Genomic DNA, 18,972 nt, shown 5'->3' on the forward strand with positions numbered 1-18,972 from the left:
GAAGTGAGACTCAGAGCACCCAGAGAAGGAGGCAGCTTTAAACACTTCAGAGCTACAAACCTCGTTGGGGGAAAACAGCCCGACTGTGTCAATAAACACGGGCTGGGGCTTTCTAGGACTATCGGAGGGCTTTGGGGTAAATAGACAAGCATTTTAGTGAATAATTGAAATGGTAAGTATTAGGTCATGGAGCATTTTTGGAAATGTCTCTTTCTTACCTTCTTAGGGGAGAATACACCAACTGTCCCACCATCTTCTCGCATTGCTACACCCATTTCTGCCAGCAAGGCCTCTCTGTGGATGAACATCAGATGCAGTATTCAGTGATTTGTCTATATGTTAAGATGCCTCAATAATCAATATAGTTTGCATGAATAAGTGGAGCACTGGTATATTTTTCTATATAAGTCAGTTTTAGCACATTCCTCTTGTAGAGTCATTTTAAGATAAATAATTGTAAAGATTACAAAAACAGGTAAGTATGTTATAAAAAAGATCAAATTCTACTTCTATATTAAGTTATCTGCAATGACTCCACATGTCCTGTTTCTTAACATTACATAAGCATTCTTTGATGCTATTTGTTGTCTGTTTTATCTCAGTGTTCATGAATTATTGTCTTTAATTCATGAGTTTTACTTTTGTGTGGTCCTGGACTCTTTTCTAAAAGAGAAGTTAGAAAAAAAAGACAAATGGCATATTGTATGTATCTCACCTTTCCATTCGAATGGCTTCTGTTCGACGAAGTTTCTCTTCCCAAGTCTCATTGAGTTCTGCAATGATTTTTTCTGTTTCCTGACATTTCAAACAGCAGTGTTAAGACATGTAAACAAGCATCTAAAAGGTTATGCCTGGCGATATTGTATATTTTTCTTTTTGTCAACAAGTCTCAAGAAAAGACCAAAACCAACAATGAATTGATCCTTCTAACAAGTACTGTCTGTGTAGCCAAAGCTCCATTGTTGTCCGAACACTGTTGCACCAGGTGACATGTTCAGTCATTGTCCCGGGGCCTGTTTCAGAAAGCAGGCTTAACAAACTCTGAACCTAAACCTGAACTCTGAGTTGATGAACCCCGAGATGGGAAATGAGATGGGAGTTTTCAGGTCCAGAACAACTGATCAGTCAGTTCAATGAACTCTGACTATGTTCACTCTGAGTTAAGCGTGTGTGTGATGATATCATCAATGGAGCTCAGATACTATGATTCACCATGGCATTAGGTAAATTTAACACAGAGTCTCCATATTAATCCAGTGGAAGTAGAGATATTAATGCATGTGTATGCGGACGTTGCATATTTATCTTTAAAAAATAAAAAAAAGCCTGAGTCAGAGCGGGAAAAAGTGTCAATAAGTTAACACAATAAAGTTCTATTCAGTGTTGTCCATTAATTCATCATTTACCAGACTTCCATTTCCTTAATGATGATGAAGGAGAACCTGACTGTGTATCGGGCTGCAGCTACATTATATTTTAAACATATTTGTTCAGCTTTAATCTGACAGGGACAAAACACAGGAGGCAGCAACTGAAGATGAAAAATATAGTTAAAGATTTATAACATATAGAGATCAAAGACACAGAGACATGACTGTAAACTCACAGTCTGATAGTGTCAGTAGTCTGACAGTAATAATGTATTTGGTGTGTTGTGTGTTTGCACTTGAAACAGCATCAAGGTTAAATATGGTAGATTTTAAGAGTTTTGACGTCTATTTGTATTTTGGTTCAACAGCATTCAGTGATGCTGTTTGATCCTAATCACTCAGTAATATTAACATATAATGTCCAATATTATAGGAATGATGTTCCATCAGTGCAACCGATCACATCATGAGTGATAGAGATAATTATTCATTGATCCTATGTGTCTAAAGCTTATTACTGATTTTTAAATTTAAAGTGAGATTACACATTATGTTCAATGAACATTTCAGTGCAGTAGCTGCTGTCTTGTGTGCACAGTGAGTCACAGTGTTATAACAGAAGGACATGCAGAGGTTTTATTCTGAGCTGAGGCTGAATTCATGCTGTGTAATATTTGAATGTGAAGGTAAAAACCGCCGTTCAAAGAAATGACTGATGTTCATAAAAGCGCTAAGTTTAGAAAGTCCTTGAGTAACTAAACTAATATCCAACCAGGATTTTGATTCTAACATACAGTAAACCTCCACTAATGAATGCCCTTTGATGCAGACTGAATGGATGAGGAAATGAAACAGCGAGTCTGGCTCTGTAAGAGGGAGAAGACAGAGAGAAACTCAGGGCTTGTTGAAGAAAGCCTGCCAGCGAGCAGGTTAGCTTCACAGTTAACTCTGGGTCAGTTACCGTGGTAACTTTCTGGGACTGAAAACCCAGAGTTTCCTTCATCTCAGGGATAACAAACTCAGAGTTTTCACTAATCCCACTTTGAAACAGGAACCTGAACATGGGCACAATTGTATATTTTGAAGTTAGTTGCACATACACTGTCCTAAAAACTAGAGTGCTCAGCTGTTTTAGGAAATTATTTATCCTTTAAAAAGATGAAACATGACAAAACAAACTTCTAATGTGGACCCTCTATTAAAGCCATAAAATGCTCCCAACAATACTTTTTGGGATTTGTTGCCAATAACAAAAACACAGATGATAGCCTGTCTTCTCCTTTAACTACTGAGAGGTCATGAGTACAAATCATTGGTGAATAACGCTGTAGATATCATCTGGCAACATGTAACTGATGGGCATAGGGAATATCTAATATGTACGTACAGTACAACTGCATTATGTCAAAATGGAGTGAGAAATTAAAGAGGTACTGTTTGTCATCCAGTGTTCACCTTCAGCCTCTCGATGGCCTCCTCACTGCCTGGGCTGAACATGATGCGGTCATGCAGACTGGCGATAGATCCGGCACGGCTGGACAAGGCCGAGAGAGACGGAGAGGGACTCATCCCCGTCATGGCATTGGTCACTGTGGAGAGATCATCCCTTTGATTCACAGCTTGGCCTTTATTGTTATTGTTCTTGTAATCGGATAGGTCTGTCAGGGTGGGAGGGGGCGCTGGGAGTGTACAGGAAGTGGGGTTGGGGTAATCGATAATAGGGAGTAAAGAAATGGAGAAATCCAGACAGATAAGGAAGAGAAGAAAAGGGAGAATAGAAAGAAGACAAAATGTGGCTTAAAACAAATCTAATTCACAGAGAGAAACTTAAACTGCTTGTATACAAGCGAGGGCAGCACCAGCGGAAAGCCACGCGCAAAGAAGACCAACCAAAGAGATGCAACAAAGAGGCCATCCAGCCGTTACAAGGCACAAAAGATAATGCAACTAATATACAAAAAACCTCAAGCAAGTGTCAAATGCAGGAACAGTCAAAGATAAGCAAATGTAAAGTTGCAATATATATACTGTTCATTTCAGATAGAATTTCAAATATGAGACAAGAATTATTTCCAATCAAGCATCTTTTAAAGCAAAAATAAAATGAGTCATTGTGTATGGAAAATGAAATACGTAAGCAAGGCCGTCCAATGTGCAGGGACATAATGACTCATTCTTCAGAGAACATTCAGGAAGCCTGAGCTCTCCATTAACATTATCACTGTATCTAAAAGCTGACGAGATGCATTTAATGCTCAGTGTGCTTCTCTAAAATGAGCAATGCCAAACAATTTACTGAAAGAAATCCATTACTCTGGCAGAGAATCAGACAAGTTTATATGTATAGCCATTAAGTAAACACCTGTGGACATTTTGAATCATGACTTTTGATATCTTTTCTATTTATCGAAACAGTCTACAGTTTACATCCTGTATTCTGTTGTTCGTTCAATGTTTTTCCTTGGCATTGTTGTGACACCTCAAAGGCCTATGATAGATTTTACAAAATAAAGAATATCAACCCTGCAGCTGCTGCTATGGCAACACAGAGCAATAAATTGGAAAAGTGTATCACACCCATCCATCTGGACAGGCTGTTGCCTGCCAAGATGGATCACATAATATCGCCTTCGCAGTGCAGCTAATGAAGTCATGTATTATGGAAAGACAGTAAAAAACTCATAGCATAAAATGAGGTGAGTACCTCATAGATCTAATATTATGCAAATTATTATACTCTCCCTCAAATGACGGGAAAGGGCGCATCATCATCGTCTTATGTTTACTGAATGCTTTCTGTTACGGCTGCCAACGGGAGGTGATAAAGCCAGACAGACCCTGCCGGGGGGGGAATGGGAGGCTACAGTCTCTACATCAGGGAAATTAAAGATTGGGATGAAACATGTCTCTTGATGGTGCAAATTCATATTTTGCTGCTCTGCTTTGTTGCATCACAGTGAATTAAGCTTTGCCCCACCAATGCCACAGCTACGAAGCCAAACACAAATCTCTACAGCACCATGATATTGCATATATAGAGATATAAATAGATAACAGCCAAAATGACAAAGCCTATATGCTATTTGTATTGCATAAACATTCATCTACTTGTATTTCAGTAGATATCTCTTTAAACAATCTGATCAATTTCTCTTGATATTGTGGTGCTGCAGGGAACACAAAAAAGCTATTATTTACTGTCACAGAAAGCGCCAGTGATGCTAAGCTGCCACAAGAGCAAAAGCAAGAGCCAAGAAACATACATTTCAAACCCTCTATCTCAGCACCAGACCCTCGAAATGCTGGGAGAAGACAAGATATAGCATGACAGAAAGAGAGAGAGAAAGAGAGAAAGAGAAAAAGAGACAGTGTAACACCTTTAGATTAAAATGATCATGGATTTAAATGTTCATGTATCATTTGCTGAACACTTGAGCTGTGTAGTCGACATAAATACAACCAGTTTGTCTAGAATGCTCTCAGTACAGGAGATATAGTTCTGCATGTTCATTTCTGATTTTTCTGTAACAAATGTTGTAAATGAAACACTCACAGGTTCAGCCATGACAATGGTTATGAGAAAAAAAAAAAAAACAATTTCAGATAACTGTAAAGCTGTGTTCAGATACAAATTTTCATCTTGTTTAATAGTGCATCAGAATTGGAGGGTTGGGTGTAACATGATGCAGCCCATCATAATAGTGCAGGTGGTTTATTCCATCAGCATTGATTTTTGTCTCAGTTTTAAGGAGTAATCTAGTGATTTAGTCTTGCACAAAAAGTTGAAGGACGTGCAAGAGACAAACCAAAACATTTATGATCAAAATCGATGCAGCAGAGGCTGAAATCTCCAAAAACACTAGAACCCATGCCCCCCATAATGCAATTCAATATAACTCAATACATCTTTTCTGTAGACCGTGTGTGCCTGGTAAATGCCCACGTCTATCAAACCCCTCACCTCTAGTTTGTAATGCAGACTCCCTGTTATAATTTACACACTATGACATCATCAGGGTTTCTTTTTCAGACTTTTCTTTTTACAGACAGAGAGAGCTCCTTCTAGAGCTACATTACACATTATACAACTGTACTGGTGGACTATTATATGGTTAAATGAGTGCTAGGACAGCAGTAGAGGCTAGCATTTTCCAACTTGGAACGCTAATATTAAATAGCTCGTCATGCTAGCTCCCTCCCTACAACATGGGAATAAATTGCACTTCAATTCTGGTCCCTCTGTAGTCCAAAGAGAATCTGCATCTATTCATCACTTTCCATTCATGTCTTTCCATTAATTTTGGAGGGCTGGTTCTTGGTTAGATGTTGTATCTGAACGCACCTTGACGCACACATAATGTTTGTGAACATAGGGAGAATACTAGTGCAGTGTTTGTGAGAGGAGCTGTGTGAGCTGAGGTGAGGCTGATTGTATAGCCTTGAGAATAATGTGCACACTTACAAAATGGTCTGAAACCATTACAAACGGTTTGAAATTGAATTTAGAGATAACACTAATGGTCACACCAACCCAATAAATGAGCCCTTACTCTCAATGATGTCACCCAGGCCCTGGGCGAAGAGGAGCTCTTTCAGACGAGACACCTCCTCCTTCAGCTCGCGCACCAGTCGGTTGTTGGGATCCTCGTTGATGACAGCGTTACAGCGAATTTGTTTGGCGCGGTCTGCGTACCTGTGAGTGTAAATAAGGGACACGGGTGACGGAGGAGACAACAAGGCACGCACATATTCACAATCCCCCCCCACCCCCGCAGCACGGCACTGCGGCTGTAACTTGTCGTTCAAAGCCGCATTCATTGGCTGTGCGGGAGGTAAAAGATGTAGCAGAAAATGTGTTGTCTGCTCTCTACCTGAGTGTGCTGAGGGTCTCGTCATAGTTGATGTCTGCTGGACTCAGGGCAGCTACCATCGCAGTGCGAGAATTCCCCCCTGACACAATGTAGAAAAAGAGTTAGATTAGAATGCTTTGGGCTCAGTTTGCTGAAGATTGATGGATTATTAGGAAACATTACCCTGTCAAACTCAGATTTATAGTGCTCATACCCAAATTTTCTCTCAGTAGCCAGGTCAAAACTGAATCTCTGTAGGGAATGAAGCTTTCTACTTTCTTCTTCTTTTTATTCTGTGTGTTAAATAGGAAAAACAAAATTAAAATCAATGCATTTATCTGCATTTAGGTTGAGAGAAATAATACACAGAAAATATTAGAATTCAAATAGTTTACCTTATTTGGCCCAGAGTCCTAAAATGAAGTAGACAGTAAAATAAACACATTTATCCTACATTAAATCTGCTTTATCTTACAATGAACAGTACACAGATAGAATTCTTACCACTTCTGCCAAAGCAGAGATGACCTTCCCCAGCGTGGTCAGAGATTTGTTGATATTTGCTCCTTCCTGTGACAGAGAAGGATGTTTGCATTGAAAGTAAACACACACAAATCAATTGCTTTAATGTATATTTAGCCATATTGATTGTTTCCCACACAGGCGAGTAAATGTGTTTTCAGAGCTGTTTTTGAATACCCCAAATGTAATAAAGGAAAGTATTTTCACCTTAAGCCTTGTCCCCTTGGCTCCAGTAGAATCTGCCCTCTCACTGCCAGCCAAATCCACCAAACTTATTTTGCTGACCTGCAACAGACCATGCAATAGATTTTAATGAATAAAATACAACAGATTACTTGTATCATTGTTGTTCCAGAGACAGGTTTCGTTAAAAGATTATTTTCACCTCACATTATCATTATGACCTTCAAGTAATCAATGATTTCCTAATTACGACAAGATTTAAATCAGTGTCATCAATCAGCTAAAAGATAAGCAGAGACAACAGCTCAATGTTAAATGAGTTCACTCATGTTGTACCTTCTCCGAGGTGTTATCAGTCTCGGCATCAAGGCGCTTCTGAGTGAATATGATGTTAAAGACGGCATGCGAGCGACTGCTTGTCTCGTTCATGTTGGTGGCAGCCACAGTCCTGTAGAGAGAGGAGATTCATTTATCCAATAAGCAAAATGAAATGTTTCTGTGTTTGTTAGACCAACAAATATAAGAATTCAAAGTGCAAATAGCTAGAATATAAATAATTAAATAAGCTGATGGACGGCTTCGTCACCTGGCCTTGTTGCCAGAGTCCATCAGGTCCTGGATGTCGTTGTAGGAGGTGACAGCCAGCTTGGACAGGTCCTCCACATAGGGTCCCATCAGAGGATGCTCTCGCACACGCAGGTGCCCTTTGTTTTTAGGGTTCAGCAAGTCCCGCACACGTTCACAGTAGATTTCCATGTAGCTTACCTGTTCAGTTTCATAAAATGAGCTTAAACATTTTGAACAGGTGACGGGTTCAGGTGTACTGTATATACAGGAGGGGCAGATGACAGAGGGGAACCATACTTACCTCCACAGAGTAAGACATGCTGTTGTCTGTATTGTCATTGATTTTAGTGAAAAGATCTTCACACAGCTGGAAGGAGGAAAATAAGAACATTAATTCAGAATTTTTACAAGAGAGAAATTCAGATTCACTTACTGTGCAAGTAATCATGTCTGTACCAAGGGAATGATTCCTTGTTGATCTTTGACATCCTGTTTTCCCATCATGGTGTAGGACTTGCCAGCACCCGTCTGGCCATAAGCAAAGATGCAGACGTTGTAACCTTCAAAGGCATGCAGCAACATTTCTTCTCCGATGTCTTTGTACACCAGCATCTGAGAGGCATAATTGACATCCGCCGGCTGTGGAGAGAAATAAGAGATCAATAATTAGCAATCCATAGTAATATGTGTGTGTGTGTGTGTGTGTGTGTGTGTGTGTGTGTGTGTTTGTGGCTTTGTTGGGGTGTCTGTGCAACATTTGCTCTGTGGGAGTGCGGAAAGAGTTACCGTGGTGTGCGACCAGTAGGAGTAATCAAAGTTGAAGCTCTTGTTGTCTTTGGCCTGCTTGGGGTTGATGATGGCTGAAAGACAGGACAAGGAACACAGGTCAGAGGGAGGGTGAGTGCCGTCCACATGAAACTGTATCTGAACTGGATCAGTGTCATGTTGTACTAATAGAGCTGGAAAGGCCTTAGTTGCTTCTTCTTTCTGTACCAATAGTGATCTTTAATGTTTGGGCACCACATTAACGCAAACCACAAAAGATCAGCTGTTTTGGGAACCTTTTGGCATTTTTAGGAAGATGAACACTGAGAGTAATGAGAAAAACATTTACCCCCACTGAAGGTGGGTGCACACTTGCAAATTTATGTGAGCGAGTAGGAAATAGCACGTACAACCAAAAACAAGATTAAACCTCTTCAGTACAGCCACAAGGCTGTAATTCATAACACCAGGAAAATAGGTTGGATGAAAAAGAGACAACTTTGCTATTTTTACTTCCTATTTCCAAATGTACAGTTTGGCCTGATGGTGGTGCCAGAAGTAAAAGACCTTGTTGTTACCTACCAGCTTTCTCTTGTGCAACGGCCATTTTAGGACAGCTCAGACTGAGCCTGTCAGGCTCAGACTCAACTCATGTTTCAACAGTCTAATCATGACACAACCATCAGCCTTCAGCTGCATTTCATCAGGCTCAGCTGTCCTTTGTTTGCCCTCCAACATATTCTACCTTTGTGAATCTTAAAATATTCATTTTTTCTTCCTGTGTCAACCATCTATACTGTATATCACACAAGTCTGTTTCGCACAAACCAAAATGAGTCATATCAACCATCTGCCATTAAAAGTTTAATCTTTCTATTCAATACCTTTTCACATTACCCAACAGCAATCCTAGTCTTACCAATGATAGTCTGGTCTGGTACATTTATATCCACAGGATGACCAATGATGACTCAAGCAAATCTCCATTCTTGAATTATGATGGCTGATCAAATCATTTCCTACTGATATCTGGCCTAACTTGATATTAGATACGTCTGCTCCGTGACCCTTTACAAAGCACATAGAGGTACTCATTCACTTTATGATGAGGACACACATCTTTCTCTGGTTCACTTCATCTATTAGTTATGTTACTGTCATTTTATTCTACAGCTCTCAGGCTTTTTACTAAAGTGTAGAGCTTAAAGCTTATTTGCAGCAAAGAAAACTGTGTATGTACAGTATGTGTATTTATAAAGATTTTGCTCTTTTACACAATATCATAATTGATTCTTTCAAAACAATGCCTCTTTGATATATCCGTTATTTAATTGTATAACTTTTTTTCTTGTCCAGAGATTTCATTTTTGGAATAACACATTTGATTGAACAACAGACAAAATAAATGTGATCCAAACATGGACAACTGAGCCAGAAGAATGAATAATATTCTCTAAAAATGGACATGCAGCAAAAGTAATTAAGATTTGTAGAAAAATGCTTCCACATACAACAACCTGTGTGATGGGATGATAAGGCCTACGTTTGTTTTCATTCTCATAATGTTGAGACATTTTACAATGAAAATTGACACACAATTAAAGGCAAAATATCAGCTGTACAGTTCTCTTGCAGAGGGCTGAAGCACACCCAAATATCAGTGTGTTCCTTAGTTCCAAGTATGACTGTAAATATTGCCACTGGAGTGACTGACCTGGTGGCGTGCCCACAGAAGAACAACACATCTAATATGGTCTGATGATAACAACTGTGAAAATGCTTCCTTTCTGCTCCCAGAGCGCCAGACAACATTTTTCCTGCTAATGTAGATGTGGTCGATAATAGAAGAAAAGGCCCAGGGCTAAGTAGACTCTCAAGTAAGCGTACACACTGTTATTTCCTCTTTACACTGCTGCTGTCTTTCCATCTATGAAATATAGGCCAGTGTGGCAGTTAGTCTTGGGTTTAGAGTTTCAGACCCATTCCTCACCATGACAAAGAGATGAGGCTGTGTTTACTGGGCATGACGTGTCCAGGTACTCTGGAAGACGGCCAAATATCAACACAGATGCATTACAGTTTACACACAGGACTCTCTTCTATTTTGAGAATACAAAAGTAGTGTACTCAGTGCTTGTAACTGTCATAAAATGTGTGAGGTTTGCCGCTAACCACAGCAGCAACTGCTAATTTCCCTAACTGTGCACTGTCTCCTGCCACAAATGTTTTCTTTACAGTAAATGTCATCACTTCAGACATCATTTGAAATTCCGGTTATACCTACTTAGAATTGGAGGGACAACTAGCATTAATGAAACAATAATAATGAATGCAGCAATAGCGTTTACCCTTGTTGCCTTTCCCAGTGAAATCTAGCGTTGCTCATTGTAAAGCCTGATTGGCCATACCTGGAAATAAACTATGCAACTTGCACAAAATTTTGGTTAAATAACACAATACTTAAAAGAGGCTTTGATGCTGTTGTAACTAATCACTTTCAAAAGAAAATGTATTTCCTGTGTAGCGGTGAAGCAGGTTAAACACTGCAAAAGTATATCAGTGTGTCACTGCAATTGGCTTACAATGAAAAATGGCCATTTAAGAGCACTCTCGAATACAGTCAGATATTGAATGAAGGCCCCACAAAGTCTCAAGCTGTCATGTGGTGAAAACAGGGAAGCAATTGATTAGCTTTCATGGCAAATAAATCTGATCTGGTTCTTTAAAATCTGGAGTTACAACGCAGAAAAAAACCCCATCAAATAAATCTAATTTAAAAACGACAATGGATTACTTTACCAAACCTCTCAAATGAGAAATATATCAAGATCTGACGACTACCCTTTGCAGTAATTCATCTCCTCTATACTTACTCATCTCTGATTGTGTCCTATGATTCATACAAGACCGGAAAGAAAAGCGCCTTGCTTTCAGATAAAGTAATTACTTTAGAGTGGCAGTGATTGGGAGCATATACGAGGGTTACAGCGAGAAACAGGGCAGTGCTGGCTATTAAAATTACACTCAGTAGCTTGGGTGACGTTGACAGTGCTCAGCGTTCAGCTCGCATGTCAGGGTAATCTCCACCTGAGGCCAGTTTTAGCAGCATTTTACGCCCACGGAGCATGTCTCCAATCTACATCATGCTCCCCTTTACTACCTGTCTTCCCACTTTTATGATGGAAACGCTTGTTAATTGTGAGGTGTTGAGTTTATGGATGACGCCAGGTCTGAAAGTCATGACATGGGGGGCAAACGTAATTAGACAGGGTACGACAGAAGCTCATTGTCTTCTGGCAGGAAACTCGTCACCAGAGGTGGTCAGGTGTGTATGCGCATATACACTATGTATTTTCTCTTATTAACAGAATGGTTGCACATACTGATTTCTACTAATGAGTTTAATCGTATTCGCCTGATATAGACACTTATTTTTACAGTATTCAAATTAGTTCTTCAGATATATGGAAAATAAGGAGGAAGAAAACAACAGCATGTTAGAATTGTGCTGAATTGTTTGAGCAGGGAGTAATTACTTTGCAAAAAAAACAAAACAAATTAATGAGAAGTAGGGAGCTAACAGCATCAGTAGGAAAATGGGAACGAAAAAGGAGTAGGGAACATTAATTTTCTATTTTTTAAGAGCCAACAACCCAAAATCTTCTAAAGGGCAGCCTGAATATTGTGGTTGTACAAAATAATGATCCATCCAAAAATAATCCATCAGTAGACCGTTAATGGAGGCGTGTTTTAACTTTGTTTGGTGGACTGAATGGAAAGGCAACAGACTCCAGCTTATTAGCCGGAATTAATGACTTAACTGAAAACAGACACAAAAGACCTATTTTACATTGATTCATTGACATTATTATCTCCTACTGGTTTACATAGTATCTAGTCTGTTCTAATGTAACTTATTATCTACTGTATTATTCTTGATTTATAATAGCTGTTTAATAATTAGACGTTAGTTCCTGATTTGTTCCTTACTTGTTCTGTCCTTAATTACTAAAATGTCATCAAAATATTTTCTGTAGGTTTATGCAACTACAGTGTAACATTTCCTTACACTGATACTTTAATCTATTATAAATACTTTCACTTAAGTCTGAATGCAGGACTTATTTCTTTCAATGCTATTTCACCACTGCTGAATAATTGTATATTACAAACAGGTAGTTACACAGCATATTATATTTATAATCACATTTACATTACATTACTTACTATAAAGGGATGGTTCCAACTTTATTTTAAAGATCTAAACTTTGCCTTGCACTTTTTGAATACCACCTTTTAAAAGCAATGTTTGACAACACACTTCAATACAGTGTTAAGTCATTTTGATTCCCCAAATGTAGTTTACACACTTTTTGGGGGGTAAAACATCACCACTGCTTGTCACTATCACTGTCAGCGACACCCACATCTCACATCTTCTAATTATAGTGGTGATTATCTGCTGTAGTTGTTACACTATCATCTTTTCTGCATCCTATTATGACACACTCCATGTTTGTCTTTGTCATAGCTGCTGGGTCTTCATAATTGTGACTGAGTGATGCTGGTCAGACTGTCACGGGTGACCTGCCCCAGTCAATAGGGGAGGAAATGTGGCTGTGTCAGCAGGTCTGGCAGAGGGGATGTGAACCCACTGACAGAGATTGGAGGGGAGCCACATAGATGCTATATTCAGCACTGGGTTTACATGTAGGTGGTATGTTGTCTGCTGCTTTAGGTTGGATGCAAATTTATAAAGCTCACCCCGATAAGACACAAAACCTACCAACAGGCACTTTAGCTGTAGTTGTGCAATATTATGCTAATCAGCTCATTATTTTATCTAAAATTTGAACAAGCTGCATAAATACATTTAGTTCTCCCTAAAAAGCATGATATTTCTGCAAATTTATTTACAAGGGTGTGTCTACATTCAATTTTACCACAACAACATAATGTACACCATACAATTTGCCATTTATTTGATATTATTAAGAGTTTTAAAAGGGATGTACAGAAATATTTTGAGTCGGTCCAGTAGTGAAATTTCTTCTCTATAAGTTTTCTGACTGCAGCAAAATAAATTGAAATCTATCCAGAAAAGAATTTGCACCCAGTAGCCCTCTAAAGAGAGGCCCATCTTTCCTTCAGGTCTGTCCCCTGCATCTTAATTAAGGCTGGCGTGGGAGGGAAGATCTCTCAAACAACAAGATTACTGCCATTCTGCTGCTTTGTGGGAACTGGGCTATTGACCGACGCATGGGTGTCAGAGAGCACAAAGCAGAGAGTGAGACACACACAAAAAAACCCCCAGAACTTTTTCTTCCTCCTTTCCTCAGCCCAGACTACAAAAAGACAAGGGGGCATTTATACCCTGCCTCTGTGCCTCCTCCAGACATTGCAACCAATGGGCTTTTTCATGACATCAGTCAGCTCACATCCTCCAGTCCACATCCAGAGCCATTGACTCAGAGCTGAAGAGAACAATCTGCTCTGATGAAAGACCTGCAGTCTCACTGAAAGAGGCTTTGTGCTTCTGATCAACATGATGTTTTTTATTACAGCTAACATGATGTTAAACTCAGTTTAATTTCTGGATTGTAAGCAAGATTGATTGAACGGATTTGCGACTAAAATCTCTTCACACAGACCCAATTCTGTGTGTAAAATAACAAGCGTGGGGGGCTTAAACTAGTAGTTTAATATGTCAAAATAAAATGTCTACTGCAATTTCTATTAGCTTAGTTTATGATTTCTTCTTTTTTGAAGCTTTAATTGCAACTGAGCTCCCAGATTTAACTGTATTCAGGTGTGATGAATCTTTAACTTATATTAGGTGACATAGCTATTTCTGATTTGACGATAATACATAAATTAGAAAAACATACATTTCTGAAAAACAAAAATCAGAAGCAGTACATAAAAATATACACATATATATATATGTGTATTTGCAGCCATTTTCTGGCTCCTCACTAATGGAAGAATAATCTATTGTGTATGTTTATACAATGCCTACAGTGCTTTAACAGCCTGATTGATGTTGTATACTGTTGCATGAACAGTTTGTACTGCAAAACTACAATGTTGGGTTTTCTCAGGAGGTCTCCAAACAAACATTATCTAAGAATATATATAAGATAATATATGAGAACAGGGTGGTGAGTATTGCAGTGAATATGCAGTAAGTGTTCAAATGAGCATATATTAAAGAAAAAGGAAACGCCACACTGATTAACATGGTAGCATGCCAGTGAAATTCAGTGTTTTCAAATCAAATGTACCTGCATAACTGGTATGATTAAAAAAACAGAAATAGGCTTTGTTTGATTAGGTATCAAATTCACAGATAAATGCAAACAGGATGTCTCTAAGGACATTCCACTGATATCCACACTGTCAATATATTCCCAGTAGACTACAGTCCCTCTGATCTAAGTTTACACTGCTAAAGGAGACAATGCAGCAAAATACTCATTGTCCACTGCTGTAGAGACAGGAGGAAGGAGCTCCGTGCCAAGGCAATGACACCACATTTTCTGTAGGTGTCAACAAATTTTAATCACCATCGTGCTGTGAAAACCTTGAGGGACGAAAATGGACAATTCCTACTAGAGTTTGCAAGATTATACGTGTCTAGATTTTAGTTTAGAGGGGAAATTTATCACAAAATCCAACAAATCACAGTTAAAAAATGACAACCCAAAAAAGCCACCCAGCTTGTTGTCTAGTCACCCATGACATGAGGAAGAAGGGAGAGATGGCTAAATTAGGCCAAATGGTAAATATTTTAGGGAGCCTCATCCATTATTGACAAATGGCTTTACCTTGCTAAGCAGACTACATATCGAGTGTCTTTCCAGTCTCCTCTCGACCAGAGTCCTCGCTGCGCACAATGCATAACCCAAGGAATTAGGGGTGCTCCGAACTATAATACATGCTTAAAAACTATACAACATAAGGCACAAAAACAAATACAGTAGGTAACATTTCAGTATGTTTATATGGATTATTTCATGCAGACAAAATCTACGTTTCTTCCAAATGCAGCTGCCAATAGTGCATTAGTGACAGATTTGAATTGAAAAGTTAATTAGAAAATGTTGAATAAGGAGCCGTTTTTAAATCTGGCTTAATCTGACCACATAAATAAATAACAGGCATCGTGCTAAATAAATATGAGATCAAATTTGCAGGAGATTATGTCACCTACAGCGTGATGTTGAAGAGATTTCCTAAGCAGGTGATTTCAATTTGATCACTCATCTAGTTGGAGCTCTATTTAGTGATGGAAAACATCAACCTTTCAGTAATAAGACGGCTGTAAATCTTGCAGACACGCTGAACGTTTTCTCTCAGATAGAGATTTGCAGAGTCATACAGGGAGGTCCGAGGTCAAGATCAGCAACAGAACAGCTGGAGAAGCTTGAACCTGTGCCCTGTGGTTGGAGAACACCCCCCCCCAGTTCTTACACCTGGCTGCCAACAGCAGGTGCCTGCTACCAACCAGCTCCTCTACTTTTGCTGCCTGTGTAGCATGTAGCTATTCAAGCAAACTACATTTAATTCTGAATTTCAGACAATTAAAACATACTCTAATAACTAATGATTATTTTCATTATTGATTAAACTGTCAATTATTTTTTAAATATATATTGATTAGTTGTTTGGTCTATAAAATGTCCAAAAATGGTGAAAAACGTTGATCACTGTTTCCCAAAACCCATGATGCAACCTCAAATGTCTTGTTTTGTCCACAAACCAAAAGTATTTCATTCACTATCACAGAGGACTAAATAAACCAGAAAATATTCACATTTGAGAAGCTGGAATCAGAGAATGTGTCATTTTTTTCTTAAAAATGACTCAATTGATTATCAAGATAGCTGGTGGTTCATTTTCTGTTGATCGACTAATCGATTAATCGACTAATCATTGCAGCTCTATATAACACAAACACTGTAGGTGGATTTTCCAGACTGGGCCAATGTTTTTCAGTAAAGTAGTTGTGGTTTGAGTACTTACTGGTGGTGTTTCCAGACATCTGAATGATGCATTTGCTTTCTTTTCCAATCTCCCTTGAATTGAAGGGGCGGACACGCACCGCCACCTTCACAGAGGCCCCTGCCATGGTGCTGTCTTCCTAGCACCTTGGGGTGCCTTGTCTGGTGCCCAGGTGTAGGGCCTGCAGATCAGTGGAAAGGAGCAGATAGTGAATCCTAATTAATATAATTCCCCGTTTTATCAGTATGTATGATTTCATATGCAAATGACATGCTACAACAGACTTGAACCATCTTTTTTGTCACATGTTATGTTATGTTATGTTATGTTATGTTATGTTATGTTATGTTATGTTATGTTATGTTATGTTACATAACTGATGTCTTATTTTTACTTCCAGATGAATTTGTGTTAAAATTGAAGGGCAGAATATTACATCTTATGGTTGACGTGTTCAGCACAATAGAGGAGGGCAGGGCTATGTGGCTGTAACATGAAAAGACCATGCATGGTCAGCTACAGCCGAGGGAGATGGATAATAAAGCTAGCAGTAACAAAAGAAGTGCAGCAGCAGCTAAATGTCAGGCTATTTCCCTGGATTACAATGGCACTGAAACCAGCCACAAATCCAGGGTCTGGCTCCATTCAGCAGCTCGGTTTCATGAACAAACCCCGTCATACTGTCTCCTAAAAGACTAAATATCAACATTAAATCAACGCTGCCACCACACATTTTAGTGTGCAGTGCCATCGTGGGTGTGATCAAGATCCACCATGACTCATCATCTGTGCCAATCAAAATAGATTAATTTCATGTTTTAATCAATAAGCTCGACGAAGAGCAATACGATACGATTTCATTGCTGCGAATGTTATCGAACTATCATAGTTTATAGGTTATAGGAGAAAGTGACATTTCTGTAACTTAATTAATACCCCGAATTTGGGATATTGTTAGAATTGTATCAATATTCACAGTATGTTTCTGCAGTTTGCGACTTAAGTGTCTGTCATCGTCATTGACTGTTGAAAATCTGCTGTGTCACCCTGCTTCCTGACACATCCTCTAAAGCTGGCACCTTAACAGATTCATTTGTGAAACAGATTCATTTGTGAAATGTATGCAGTTAACATTGTACGACAGGAAAACAGTGCGTCATGTTTTTTAAGGTGTAGCCATAGTGTAGATTATACTGAAGACAGATAAGGATCAATAAATAAAACAGACTGAATAATATTGATCCAACATCCAGTATTGTTTTGATATATAAAAATGAAGGGATGACGATGGAGTTCACATTAAAGCATATATTATGTTCAACAGAATATCTTATATAAAAAAACAATACTTTATCATACTTCTGAAAATTCAGATCTGCTTTTTTTTTCCCAACAACATTCATGGTCATAATCTACAGATGCTCTGACCAATCAGCTGATGATGCAGCTCAGCTGGGCGGCCACCATTTTCCCTGTGACAAAGACTAATGTAATAAACCATGATGATGTGTACTTTAAGGTGACGACAGTTTCATGCAATTTTTGCTTTTTAATCATAAAAATGTACATTTAATGGTTAGCTTTATGGCATGACAGCAAAGCCACAAAGCACAGGTAAACACAGGTTTAGGGCCTGTCTTTGGTTAGGCTAAAATTGATAATTCATAACTGTAATTACTTCTTGAAAAATTGCAAATAATTCTGAGAGCTCGTGAGATAACATTTGTTCAGTTATGGCAAGCTACACGTCTCCTAGCTTACCTTTCGCCCAATGACAGGGCATTTATTCATGTCGTCCTGCGTATGCTCACATAATTAAAATACCGTTTATCAAACAATATAAGCAACACCGAGTCGTGACAGCACATGTATTGTGTTACAGAGCAGCTTTAATGTCTTTCTGTTAGTACACTATCCTTTAGTCACTGACAGCCTCTTCATCGGCCGCACCCTATGCCCATCTCTTCCCAGGAGATTTAACACTAAGTAAATAAAGACTGTCTCATTAAAACTGCATTACAACGGGACAATGGACAAATAAAAACCTACCTCCGCAGTGCCAATGAGGTCTTTTTCCCCCTGTGTGGACACCGAGTTAGTCGTGCTCCTCTGTTTTATTATCCAGCTCCGCAGCTACCTCCACCTCCTCTGGTCTCCTCCAGGTCTGACACTGCCCCTGCTAACAGCCTCGCCTCTCCATGAAAAAACGGGAAGGGCTGGGGTTACGGTGTCGACGGTGTCCTCTACCCAACCCACCCCCCTCTGCCCTGCCCTGCCCTGCCCTGCCAGTGGGGACCCAGGAAGGAAGGTGGCCGGTCGGGTTGCTGCGGATGGTGGCCGCTTCTTCACAGTCAAAAGCGGTCAAAATGGCTCTGTTGTCTCCCTGTCTCTGGCAAGGATGCTTGAGCTCCACTGAGCCGGTGACATCACCACCGAGGGAGGTAACAGCATCAATGCAGTGGTGGGTAGAGAGAGAGAAGAGGAGGGGGGGAGTGGAGAGAGAGAAGAGGGGGGGTGGGAGGGAGAGAGAGAGAAAGAGAGAGAGGGGAGGGGGGTTGGATGGGGGGGGAGAGAGAAAGGGGGGAAAAAGAGAGGAGGGGCAGGGAGGCTAGGGAGCAAGATTTTCGATTTGTAATTTTTGTTTTCAAAAAGTTATAAACATGCACATTACATAGGCAAAACAATAATAGCATACTAGAAAATAGGAAAGC

The 18,972-nt window shown here is 39.4% G+C and overlaps 1 protein-coding gene across 13 annotated transcripts in view; it reads right to left on the minus strand.

Moving 5' to 3' along the window:
- kif1aa (kinesin family member 1Aa) overlaps positions 1-18,745 on the minus strand; it is a 41,002-nt gene extending 22,257 nt beyond the window's left edge. For 2 of the 13 annotated variants that reach the window (XM_067597833.1, XM_067597828.1), the window contains exons 1-17: positions 18,311-18,744; positions 16,283-16,442; positions 8,279-8,352; positions 7,949-8,131; positions 7,794-7,859; positions 7,512-7,690; positions 7,262-7,373; positions 6,950-7,027; positions 6,725-6,790; positions 6,616-6,633; positions 6,435-6,513; positions 6,242-6,320; positions 5,921-6,063; positions 4,634-4,672; positions 2,826-2,959; positions 716-795; positions 219-294 (exon numbers count right to left, since the gene is read on the minus strand). In XM_067597833.1, coding sequence (XP_067453934.1) covers positions 219-294; positions 716-795; positions 2,826-2,959; positions 4,634-4,672; positions 5,921-6,063; positions 6,242-6,320; positions 6,435-6,513; positions 6,616-6,633; positions 6,725-6,790; positions 6,950-7,027; positions 7,262-7,373; positions 7,512-7,690; positions 7,794-7,859; positions 7,949-8,131; positions 8,279-8,352; positions 16,283-16,388 — 1,512 coding nt within the window. In that variant the 5' untranslated portion in view covers positions 16,389-16,442; positions 18,311-18,744. Of the gene's footprint in view, positions 1-218; positions 295-715; positions 796-2,825; positions 2,960-4,633; positions 4,673-5,920; positions 6,064-6,241; positions 6,321-6,434; positions 6,514-6,615; positions 6,634-6,724; positions 6,791-6,949; positions 7,028-7,261; positions 7,374-7,511; positions 7,691-7,793; positions 7,860-7,948; positions 8,132-8,278; positions 8,353-16,282; positions 16,443-18,310 lie in introns of all 13 variants that reach the window. The other 11 variants (XM_067597832.1, XM_067597830.1, XM_067597838.1 and 8 more) reach the window with 8 other exon arrangements.
- Positions 18,746-18,972: the final 227 nt, after the last annotated feature.

The sequence above is a fragment of the Thunnus thynnus genome, chromosome 8 (assembly GCF_963924715.1).
Source record: "Thunnus thynnus chromosome 8, fThuThy2.1, whole genome shotgun sequence".
Lineage (NCBI taxonomy): Eukaryota > Metazoa > Chordata > Actinopteri > Scombriformes > Scombridae > Thunnus > Thunnus thynnus.